The following is a 12,556-nucleotide window of genomic DNA, read 5'->3' as shown; positions in this document are numbered from 1 at the left end:
CCATAAAGTTCAGATGCAGAAAGCTCTTCTGTCATCTCCATGAAAAAAAAAACCCCAATGCTGACGTTTGTTATCATTATCTCTTTCAGCAGTGGCAGCCATCTCCTGTGTAATGAGTATAAGAAGAAGAAAACACAGGCGAGGTGAGTCCCTGCTCTCGCTGTGAGAGCAGTTAAAGTGCAATCAGATGAATCAGTGTCACGCGGGAACAACAGCAGCCCGAGGCAGACTCGGTCCAAATCCCAGACCTCTGCCCTCTCCTCACTCTCCACTCACCACTAGATGCAAGCAGACAGAAGCTCTGCCGGAGAAAGGAAACCCATGTCCACTCAGAGCGAAACCGAGCTGCTGTTATTAGTGCATTCGAGGAAAACCTTATGACACATTACATCGGCTGCTCTGTGAAGCCTGTCACATGAAATCATATATTTTATAAATTGATGTATGTATTGAAGTTTTTTGACAGAATTAGAAAAAAAATATCATGGAAATAAAAATAAAATGTGAATGAATGATTTTTGTTTGCATCATGTTTGGCTTTTAATTGCCATTTATTGATCTCAATTGGGGGTTTTACTTTTAGAAGCAAAACACATTTATTTATTGCATATATTTATTACTATTTTAAAATTATATTTTAAAGATGGAGTATTTACATATTTAAACTGTATTTATACATTTTCATGTTAAAAATATATACACACTGTAATACACATTTTTATCTACGTATTAGCTATTTTATTATAGAGTATTTCACTCCAGCACATCACTATATATTTGATTCATTTATCATGAAATCTATCAGTTAGGGCTGAGTATCGCCACTGATCTTCTAATTCAATTCGATTTGATTTAATATCGATCAGGGATATTTCAGTTTAAATACCAAGTTTGGCTGGATATTAAAGAGATTCTAATGAAGATATTATTCATAAGCTATATCGCCTTGTCTTATAAGAAGCCCTAGTGTCTGTTTTTTTTCTTTTTAACCAGCCCAAATCACTATCTCACTTTACTCATTAACATGGGAATAACTGAACTATTGGTTAAATCAGTTTTTAGACAAATATATCAATGCACATTTATGAGCACGTACTCAGGGTATTTCACTGTATACATCTTTCTTTTGTCAATGTATTATACAGGTTCTTATTCTTTACAGGTAAAAAGAATACGCGACATGGTGCAGAAACCAACAAGTAAACAGCACCACAAATAGATATGGCATTTATTTATTTCAGAAACTTTAATACTGTGATCACTGCAAATGTCTTTTTCATACCTTTACATTTTACAAAGACAATGGATCCGGGATGTAAACATTATTTTCAACTCTGTAAAACGTATGGTCCTCTTAAAATAGTGTGCTTCATCTCCAGTCAGAGCTGATCCCGAAGTAAGCCGGGACTCTGAGCTTCGTGAAACCGTCCTCCCCGGCTGCAATCACTGACCTCGCAAGTTGCGCTTGACTGAAAACCAGCATCCTGTACAGAACAAACAACATGCAGCCTGCTCTGGTCTGTTCAGTGATGCTGGGGGGGGGGGGTGTGAATAAAGTCGAGCACCTTCCTCTGTTTGGCAGGAACTGCATTGGCAGGAAAACTACAGAGTGACATCCAGACACGATAGCACAGGAATGGATCAATTCACTCGTCTTATCCAAAACCTGTCGACACAAGCATTCTATAAAACATTGTGCAAAGGTTCTTAAAAATAAAAGATATTACAAAATGGAACATTTGAACTGAGGAAAGAAACAAAACAAACTGTAAAATAACGCAACATTCACACTGAAGTAACTGGTGTGTGTGTGTGTGTCTTTGAATAAGGTGGACAGCTGTATCCAACTTGATGCACACTTTTAAAGATGCGAGCAAAACATCTGCACTGCACAGTTTTTCATTTGGCCATACTTCATATTTGGAACACAAAAAAGTAGAGCACTTTCCATGTACAATAAAATACGAAAAATTACATATTAGTAATTATTTAAGCATCGACATACTGTCGTTCTGGCAAGGAAACCAGTGCTCAAAACAATTTACAGTCAAAACCTGGATTTTGGGAACATTTCTGCAAACAAATCTCATCTTCTGTATATTTTGAGGATTTCACATTATTGGATGACTACTAGACTGCTTTTCACAACTGGCCAACGTGTTAAAACAACCAAATCATATCAAGCAAAACATTTAAGCACTTGACTGTCCACCTGGTGGTGTTCTAATCCAAGAGATTCTTAAAACAGAACCGTTTACATCGTCACTCATCTCCCTGCAAAACTGCAGAGCTGAATGTCAGTCACAGTAAACATCATACCTTTAGCCCGTTTATATATTCTCTTTACATTCAGACCGGATGCCGTTTTGTGCTTTATGCTGCAGGGTTGTAATTGCATCGATTCAAGATGCAAGTTAACTTTAGGAGATTCAAAAACTGGGAGCGGTTTTTCATCGCAGTGGGAAAGGAATTAAGGCTTACACCAGTACACACAGCTTCAACGTACATCGACGACATTTTTTTCCAATACACTCTTATTACAGGGGCCCTGAAAGATATACTGCATGCAACTGAATGCAAAGGCACACACACCGACGCATTTCGGCACACGTCACACACTCTCGTCCCTGCGTCTGGAGGCCGGCCATCCTGTGTTCAGTCAAAATATTCATACGAACAAGAGAAAGGCTAACGCCTCCCCGTACAAACTTTTATCAAGTCTACAGCTGTGAGTATGAGGCTATTTAAAACTAATGTGTGTGGGTGTGTGTGCAAGGTATGTGTGTGTTACCATGTGTGTCTATTTCTCAGGATGAAGAAGAAGAAGAGCCTTTCCCTTTCATCTGTTCCCCAGGTGCTGTTTCAAAGGCACGTCCCTGCTCTGCCTGGGAGTAAATGACCAAAATAAGTGACTGTAGGCACGGCTGAATAGACCGATGAACGTTCACACGACGACAACACACACACTGCCAAAGGAAGGTACTGCCGCTCCTTCTTATCGGGGGGCATTTAATCTAATCATAGAAGTCATTTTTACTTTCTCTAAAGATCCTCACTTTCCCCAACACGTACTGAACCTGAGGAAAACTAGACATGTTAAAAATGTAAAACACACCCACATACACCTACGTGTGCTCCCTTTATCAGACATCCACCTTTGATAGTCTCTCAAAGCTGGCTTCTGGTCTTTCTTCCTGTTCTGAGTTTGCGTGCCCCCCCTCCCCCCCCTCGGGTCGATGTCTGATTGTTGAAGAGGCGCGTGGGGAGTTTACAGAGTGACTGGCAGCACATTTAATAATCATGACATTTCCACTGGTCATCACTAGAGGGCACTGTAAGCAACACTACAGCAGGCTTGGGCACTACGAAATACAACAGAATACAGAAGTAAAAGCATATATTTCGGCTTTAGCCAGAATTAAGAAAGAAAGACATTTAAATAATATCGCAAGTGACCATTTTCTTGAGGAACTAAACACTGATGTCAGTTGTACTGTACGAATAGAACAACTTATGTATTGGAATTATAATACAAGGAAATAAATTACCCTGAAAAAAAAAAAAAAAGTCCCTTCTTACTTTTCCCTCCCAAAAATGTCTCTGTCATTGCGTTTCAGCTGGCTCTCTGTATTCCAGACAGTGGGATGGCGAGTGGAGTCCTCCCTTTCCTTTTTTTTCCTCAAAGCGCGACGTTCACTGCTTTAATGGAAGATAGAGAGAGAGAGAGAGAGAGAGAGAGAGAGAGCGAGAGAGCGAGAGAGCGAGAGAGCGAGCGAGAGAGCGAGACATGGTGTCTTTGAGGCGTCACCTTTAAAAACAGCTTTTCCCACATCAAATATCTCCCCGAGAGCAAACTCTCCCTGTTTTTGTTTTGAGAGAGACAGGAGTTCTGAATTCTTCCTATTGCTTTTTTAAGACACATACAGTTGGGATGGACCAAAGCACTCTGGATGTCAGTCATGTTTAACGGCACCACATGCCGATGGCTTATAAATATACTCCTCTGCCAGGTGTTGGTTTGTGCTGTAGAGACATACAGGATGCTGTAATCCAGATATGAGTGACACAGAGGAGAGGAAGAAAAAAGAAAACACTGTACAAATCCATGTTTCCCTCCCGGTCAGACACGCGTCAACCTGCTTCCATGTCGGTGGCTGTAAACAGCCACAATGACCCTTCAGTGGTCAGAAGCTTCGAGGACAGGAAACGCTAAAACTCTTTACACTCCATTCACATGTGAAAGGAAATGAAAACGTCTCCGGTGGTCTTGAGGCTTTAGATTCATTGTACCTGTTGTTGGTGTTACGGCGAGCTCCAAGTGGCTGGGCTGGCAGATCTGTGGCATTCCTGTCAGACTTTGCGTGGCATTTCAGAGACGTCTTCTCTGAAGTCACGTGGCTGTCTGCTACCCTCTGCTGTGGCGGCTTGGGTTTGGCACTAAAGACTCCTTTCAGAGAAGCTGGGCAAAGTTAGGAAAAAGGAACAAAGAGGAGCAAGGCCAGATATGGACTTTAGAGAAGCGCATCCACTGAGACGGCATGGCGGGGGCGGGGGGGGGGTCTGGTGACATTTTGCGAAGCCGACCTCTTCAGAAAGAGAACGGAGGGGAGGAGCTTCCTCTTTGTTTGGCAATTTTGCAAAAACGATTTTGGCACAGCGAGATGAGCGAAAGATCAATTCAGGAGATTCTTTCATCATGTGATAAACAACAGCCATTGTTCTGGAGTCTCATCCTGAGAAAGGCAAACAGAGAGGGGTCTGTGGGGACTGAGGCTGGTCGATAATATTAACCCGCTGATGTTTGAACACAATGGAAGATGGTCGGACGGCTTCGCGGCATCAGGCTGATTTTGGGACCAACAAGTCTCCCCTTCTCTTGTGCACACAGTTTCTCCCCCCCCCCCCTCTGCCTCTCCCGTCCAGACTGTTCGTGCTGATGTATGCATGTGTGTGCGTGCGTGCGCGAGTTGAAATGTGCGGGTCGGAGTCAGTTCATGTCGATGGTGTTGAAGACCCACTCGGTGAACTTCTTGAGCTTGGCGGCAGAGGTCTGCGACTCCTCCTGCAGCCTCTGGTTGTCGTCCCACAGCCTCTTGATCTGACCCTGAAGTCTCCCCTTCTCATCGCGCTCCTGTGGTCGATGGGGAGAGGTTGGGAAAAATCAATCAATCAATTAAAGCAGTGATTAAGCAGTTAACTTTGAAGAAAAAAAAATGTACTCACACTCAAGATTCAATGTAAACCGCTTACTGTCTGTACAAATATAATAAACAATAGCTGGTGTTTACATAAACCTCTCAGCTCTGCAGACTGAGTCACACTCGAGAGAACTTTTAAGGGCTTTGTGGGCAGATTTTTATCAGTTGACACTTTGAATCCGCCAACAGCACAACGAAAGTGAATCCCTAGTTGGGTGCATGAACATAAATATGGAGCCAGTTAAAGAAAACACACTGTGGGGAGGTTTGCTTCATGCTGTCAGTCAGCTGCAAGCCGATTGCTGCTGGCTTGAGGGTGGTTGAAGGAGGTGAGAGAGAAGCTTATTAGTTTCCCTGCTGTCAAACTCATCGACTGCTACTTAAAAAGAAGTGCAGACGGCATAACGCTCTCCGGTACTTCACAGACGGCAGAGAATTTACGAAGAATTGAATAAGAAACTAATTGCACAGACCACAGAAGAGGAAAACTCTTCAAAATAATTGCTGAGTGTTTTCGAGGGAGACCTGAGTCAGCCGTTAACAACAATGAGCGATCAAGCGGGAACCAAATCAACAGCAGCAGTGCTCAACAGCTGACTGTGTGTTTTATATTTAAGACCAAGTGTTAATTTACACCATCTGGAGCTGTTCAGTTGTATGCAAATCAACCAGGGCCGTTCATTTTCCATTCCTTCCGGCACTCGAATAGAGAGGGGGAGCCAGGAAATTACCTTTTAGCACAACACAGAGTGGCGGTTGTAAACATCCAGACAACAGTTCTCGATGCAGCCCAAAACAATCAACTAAAACTGTACATATGTATATGTATATAATATACATATCACATGTTTGTGTTCCCCCCCCCCCCCCCACCTTCTTCAGGTCCTCCTGCAGCATCTTCACCATGGCCTCCAGCTTGGTGACCTTCCTCTCCAGCCCTATGTGGCCCTCACTGTGGATAAGAAAGCAGCACATAGCAGGACTTTCACATACATCAATAAAGATAACAATCAAACTGGTAAAGAGCGTGCGAGTATGGCGTTACCTAGACGAGGGCCGGGACAGCGGAGCGGGCTGCAGCTCTATGTGTGGCTGTTGGGGACTGGAGGCACCGCTGCTTCTGTGGTTTGAATCTCCGAACACGTAACTCCTCTGGACTGGAAGCAGAGAGAAGCGGAAAAAGGATGAACACGAGTCATGTTAAGTTACAAATACACACAATCAGCATCAGATGCAGAATGAATTTTAAAAAAGCCTTATTATTATTATTATTCATCATGTAAAATGCATACACGAGTGGTGTAACGCTGCAATGACAGCGAGTATCATAATTACTTGATACTACCTTCAGACCAATTTGATGTTCTCTGTTCATGTATTTAGGTCAAGTGCTTATCTTAGTGCATCTTGTGCAAGGAGATAAATCACATTAAAGAAAAGACTCATTAGGCTTGTTAGTAATTGGTAATACCGTAGTGTGTGTTTCTTTCACCCTCAAAGGTATTGGCCACATCCACCAGGTGTGTCCACTCAAGGGGGCTGTCTCTGTCTTGAGACGGGAGGGGCATCAGCTCCTTAGGGAGAGGTCCGCGGTGACGCTCCACCAAATCCACCAATGATGTGTCGGATGCCGAAAGGTCGCCTGTCAACGGAAAGCAAGTTGTGGAAAGAACGGAATGTAAAATTACTCTTTTTTGTTTTTTTAGCCATTGTATAATTTCAATCAAAAGAGGGCAGCAGATACACATCTGGAGCTGAATCAGATCTATCACACGCTGCTTCAGTTTCTTACAGTTATGTTCTGTTGTAATCATAAATATAAACAAACCACCTGACTGAGTGGGGATGTATAAAGCTCCTTTCCCTGCACTGCTTTCACTCCATGTATAAAATGACCACATAACATAAAGAGCTACGATTACAAAATACAGTCTTTTACAAATCAACAGAAGCACCTTTTCAGTGTCAATAGATTCCAGCTGTTATAAATACCTCTACGGGCACCTACACTCCTCCACCTCCTCCTGCTTACCGTGGAGTTTGACTCCCAGCTTATAGGAAGGCCGTCTGAGCGGAACACCGCGGGTGGTGGGTGAGCGTGGGAGGGTGGAGCAGCTGAAGAGAACATCTGCGCTGAGCGTCGGTTCCGTTACGGAGCTGCACAAGGTAGGAAGGCGTTGGCCACGATAGATGCTCTCATCCGATAGCGTACGATGGAGCGAGCGACGGCGGCCGAGAGGCTGGCTTGGTGGTGATTTCTGGCCGTGCTTCACAGGCAGGGAGGAAGCGATGAGGATGTGTTAATTGTATTACATCACTGAGAAACAGGATCTGCACCAAAAACGACCAGTTCTACATCAATTACTCACTCGGTGTTACATTGAATTCTTGAAAAAAAACTTGTGGGTAAGTTAATGAGGTTTCCAAATGTTCCCGTCCCATCAAAGATTTCTTTGAAAGATGCACATTTAGTGGGTACTGTGTCAGGAGCAGAATTATAATGACTTGATTTAGCCTCGTCTATAGAGCAGTATTCCTTAATCAACTTTACTCACTACAGTAGAAAGACTCAGTGATATACAAGAGGTGTAAAAACCTGGCTAGCAGCAGTTCAGTAATGTTAAGACATGTTGCTGGGTGTCTGTTTACAGGTTGTTCCTGTTGGTCACAAACAAACCTGCCGACGTACCTTTTCCTTATGTCTGCGCGGTGGTGGAGGGCTGTCTGGGGCAGAGTGTCTCTTCACATCTTCCTCCATCGTAGATTTAGCATGAGGCTGGGGCGAGTGCATGTCCCGAAGAGAGGGCCTGGCTGCTGGGGTTGGAGCAACCTCCACTCCACCCTCTCCCGGAGACTTCCTAATAAAACACACACAGACGCAAGACGATTCAGCAAACATATTCAGGAGGAAAATGGTCCACGCTGCACTGTTAATGCATTGTCCTTATATAGTAATAGCATCGATATATGAAAAGAAATGTGTGGCCGTCAGTGTCCACAGTAGTGCCTTTAATTGCATTCAGTTAAGCCTCGAGTGTAATATGCTCTTCAACCACAAGGGGGTAATCGAGTAGTATGCATATTATTACTACAGGAAGACATAAATAGTAAAGTAAAGGGATTAAATGCAGACTTATGAAACATTCCTAAAATAAAAAACTGTCATTGAAAATCTCTTAATGTTCAATTTTCTCGCCCCAATATACACAAAGGGATGAAGGGATCACCTCTGACACAGTCTCATCATAAATGCAACATTATGAGCTTTATAAAGGGTGGTATTGGGATTGTGAATGAGTTGCATTACAACCCAGCATATCTCTGGTTCACTTGTTCCAAACTGTCTCAAACTACAGCAGTGATAAAAGACCAGGCATTCCCTTCTAAAGTTACACTATCATGTGTACAGTTTAAATCCACTGCTGGACTGGGGAACTACAATGAAAGACACACTTAATTGTTCCTTAATTAGTTTTCTGCTCCATACTTACTTGCGTGTGTCTCCGAAGTCGACGGAATTGATGGTGGAACCGGGTTTCCTCCAGCCAATCAGGTACTTGGACTGAGCTCCTTGGCGGGGGTAGAAGCTCTTGGGCCCAGGGGATGATGAGAACTGGGATGAAGGGGACGTGGTTGAAGAGGAGGAGGAGGACTCCTCTCTTGGGGAGCTGTGGCCTGAATGCCTGGCACTGATGGATAAAGGAGAGGAACAGGGGGGGGGGGGGGGGGGGGAAATGAGGAGTTATTGTAAAATGCATCACAAATAAAAATAAAAATAAAGCTTAGACCCTGATGAAAGATGTAGACACGTTTAATCATAATCCTGCATCTTTAGGCAGTGGCAGGTTTGTGGTATGGCTTTACTGGATCTCTATAATACAATATACATTTTTTTCTTGGGTGAAGCATGAACAAAAATCTCAATAGTTTAACATTTCAATACTCTCGGAATTTCCAGGGAGGAAATACATAGTTGAGTTATAGATGGAAGATTATATAAAGTACCACCTGCGGTCAAACTCATTTCAGAGCCCTTCTTTATTCCCCCTTTGCCACTTCGACGGAATACAAATGTGTCAAAAATGCTGGACTGATGATTTTCAGGTCATGAACTGTAACTGGATCTGAGCGGGTGAGTTAAGAGTCGCTCAAACGGGAAGAACAAATCACTGGAGATCTCTCGGCTCCAGACACCGACTGAGCGATGTAAAGGTGGACATGTGTTGCACATTTCCTGAGGCCTAATGTGGAAAGATAAGAGGGACTTAAGACTGCTCCGTGCTTGGTTTCCAGGAAACACTTAATGAGAGCGAGGTGGTCTAGTGTGTGTTCCTCTTGGGCGGAGAAATATTAGCTTGAGTAATAATGAGTTGGTAAACATTCTGCAGAGGTCACGCAAACGCTGCGATGTCACATGACAGAAGTGGAAGAGATCAAAATTGAAACTAAGACTGAAATTAGATAAAACTTTTATTGAGAGAAGTGAGAAAAGCTTCACCTCACACAAACATAAACATACCTGGAGTGTGAGCCAGCGTCACTCAGACTGAAGGTGCTGCTGTCTCTAACAAGGAGATGAGTAGGCGGGCTTCTGCCCGTCCCCTCCACACTCCTTTCCGCCGGAGGGCCCGGGGACTCGGCTGCAGCCGGCGACCTCTCCAGCATCCGGCGGCCTCCCTCTGTGGGGCTGTGCCATGGAGACGCTGACCGCTCCCTGCTCTCCCTGCTCTCTCTCGTCTCTCTGCCTCCGCTCGGGGCCAGCAGGGAGGTGGTGCTGCCATGATGAGAGTGGGGGTGCGTGTGGTGAGAGGCTCCGTACGAGCTGGTGTCTATGCCGCTGTCGGCAGACGTGCCCTGGAGGTAGCCTCCTCCGCCCAGGCCATTGGGCTCCGGCTCACCCTGGTCACCGCTGGAGCCTCCACCCGCTCCCATTTCGTACCATTTATCGCTGTCGCTGTGGCCCCCGCTAGAGGCTGTGCTGGATAGAGTGTTACTGCTGGAGTGCCCAGAATAAGGGCCGTCCGACTGCTGGAACGAGGAGAAAGTGGAAATGACAGGTGAGGGAGATTTCTATGTCAGTGATCATTAAAATAACTTCAGACTAAAGTATTATTTACGATGATTACATCATGAAATTTTCACTGTATGCTAACATAGATGCATCTGAGCCACAGAAGAAGAAATGAAAGAGGGGTTACAGATCAGGGTTCAGAACCCTGATGGTGTAAATAGTGTAAGACCTATAGTGTAAAGTATAAAAATAGTGTAAAGCCTGACCTGGCTGCTCTTCTTCGGGGACAGGTGGATGACCTGCTCCTGTCTTTGGATGCGGGGACCTCCAGAGTAGCCTGGACCAGACTTGGAGGCTGGGGCCTCTGCAATAAATAGGACAATATACACAGCTGGGTTTGGTGACGAATTCATGCACACAGCCTGCGGTACAAACAGATGACTTGTTGATGTCTGAACAGAGAAGTCGTTCTGCTCTCTGCTCACTCGTGTATATTTTGCTACTACAGCACTCATGCTTCCTGGAGGTTCATAACGATGACACCGGTTTCACTCTGACTCTGCTGTGTCCGTGGACAAAAAAAAAAAAAAAAAACCCAGATCACTTGTCTTCAAAAGGAACACACATCAAACAGAAATGACCCTGCTGGCTTTGTTTGTTCTGGGCAAGCTGTTCCACGTGAGGGAATGTGTGTGTGTGTGTGTGTGTGTGTGTGTGTGTGTGTGTGTGTGTGTCCTGACGCAAAACCCAGGGTATAAATGGGACTGATTTGTAATTCTCTACATGCTATGCAAGAAGACATGCAGAGTAGGCAGCTAATGACCATAGCACCGTGAGAGGCAGAGCTGAGGGAGGCATCATAACATCTGCTAGGATGAATCTAGTAATGTAGTGCCCCGTCCCCCCACCCACCCCTGATATTTTGCCACAAACCCAGACACAAATTACCCAGCATCTCTGGTTAATGTGTATACTCCTGTAAGCGTTGTTCAACTAAAAAAAAACACTGTTGTCACTGTAAAAATTGCTGTGCATAAGAAGGGAACACATTTTCTGCATCTCACCGCCCAACGCATGAATTAATCATAAACCTGCCACAGTATACCAAAACAAAATTGAGCAAATGCTGTGTTAAATAGATGCAACAGGACAACCTGAGGCAATAACTACTCTAACTGGTGCAGTGGCGATTTGGAGCGTTGCCGTTTGTAGCGGGCTGACTGCTTGGCTTCGGGTTTTGCCGTTTGCAGCGTTGTCAAGAATCGATCATCGATAGTTGACTCCAGGAATAAAAGTGAAGAGAGTTTGGTTGTAACGTTAGTATGTCCAGCATCCAGCAGCACAAGCGACCTGCAGTCAATGAGCCAGGGCCCGTAAAGGCCAGCTGTGGCCCACATGCTGGACTTAGTCTGCAGGGACCTGAAGCCCCGCCTCCGCTGCTGTACAGCGCGCTATCGCTTGTTTCTTCAAAGGTTATCAATATTGAACATGTGTCGTGTGTCCAAACTGCACCATATTGAACAATGGGAGTCCTTGGGTCCCCAGCAGTACACCCACCAGGTGTGAAGTAGATCAGATGGACGGCTCTCGAGATGTGCGACGACACACCCAAAGACTGAGAGACAGAGATTCCTTGCTTTGTTGTTAGATACAAAACCCTGTAGTGGCTAAATTAATGGCAAAAGTAATGTCAGTTTGTGTGACAGGAAAGCAAAAGTGAGTATTCTGCCCTCTGCATGACTTAGTTATTTCTGGACCGAGCACGGCCACATCACCATCGCTGAAGACTTAACGGGTCAAGGGGGTAAAAATGGAAGGAAGAGGAAAGGACAGAACAGAGCCTCAAACCACAGAGGCAGCTGAGCAGACTGTGCAGGGCAGGACAGTTGGCTGACGCAGTCGAAGCTGGCTCAGCCTGCATTGTTCCACCCTGACCAATAACGACATAAGTGCTTTAAAACAACCACGAAATGAGAGGCTCGGGCCTTTCTCTGAGATTGTGGCGGTCAGGAACAGGTTGAAAGTAGGCTGGTCCACAATCAACCAACGCTGGGATTCAGAGGATCGGTAGAGGAGCATGTCGTTTTTTATGGCTTTCAGTGGTGGAAAACAAGAAAGAAACTCCCAAAGAACAGTGCACGGGAGGATACTCAAAATTAAATGAGAGAATAAAAAGATGAATGAGAGGAGAACATAATCGGCCGTGGAGAATGAGGAACAGACTGGAGGAAGTGAGGGAAGGAAACGCAAAGAGAAGGTTGGCCAACTGTGTTGACAGGAAAGAGAGGAATGTCTCCCCTTTCCCTTTCTTCTGTATTAAACCTTATAGAACAGAGTGAGAAAAAGC

General features: G+C 44.7%; 1 protein-coding gene across 3 annotated transcripts in view; it reads right to left on the bottom strand.

Annotated features, from left to right (window-relative positions):
* Nucleotides 1–1,229: 1,229 nt before the first annotated feature.
* The window catches only part of sipa1l1 (signal-induced proliferation-associated 1 like 1), a gene marked incomplete at its 5' end in the record, with an annotated part of 29,143 nt that continues 17,816 nt past the window's right edge, over nt 1,230–12,556 (bottom strand). For 2 of the 3 annotated variants that reach the window (XM_079290885.1, XM_079290886.1), the window contains 9 exons: nt 1,230–5,131; nt 6,072–6,150; nt 6,244–6,355; nt 6,670–6,840; nt 7,231–7,465; nt 7,888–8,056; nt 8,690–8,887; nt 9,718–10,223; nt 10,476–10,573. In XM_079290885.1, the coding sequence (XP_079147011.1) occupies nt 4,988–5,131; nt 6,072–6,150; nt 6,244–6,355; nt 6,670–6,840; nt 7,231–7,465; nt 7,888–8,056; nt 8,690–8,887; nt 9,718–10,223; nt 10,476–10,573 (1,712 nt within the window). In that variant the 3' untranslated portion in view covers nt 1,230–4,987. Of the gene's footprint in view, nt 5,132–6,071; nt 6,151–6,243; nt 6,356–6,669; nt 6,841–7,230; nt 7,466–7,887; nt 8,057–8,689; nt 8,888–9,717; nt 10,227–10,475; nt 10,574–12,556 lie in introns of all 3 variants that reach the window. The other variant, XM_079290884.1, reaches the window with a different exon arrangement.

Source organism: Melanostigma gelatinosum (assembly GCF_949748355.1).
Source record: "Melanostigma gelatinosum genome assembly, chromosome: 19".
NCBI classification, from domain to species: domain Eukaryota; kingdom Metazoa; phylum Chordata; class Actinopteri; order Perciformes; family Zoarcidae; genus Melanostigma; species Melanostigma gelatinosum.
This window is presented reverse-complemented; position numbering and strand designations above follow the sequence as displayed.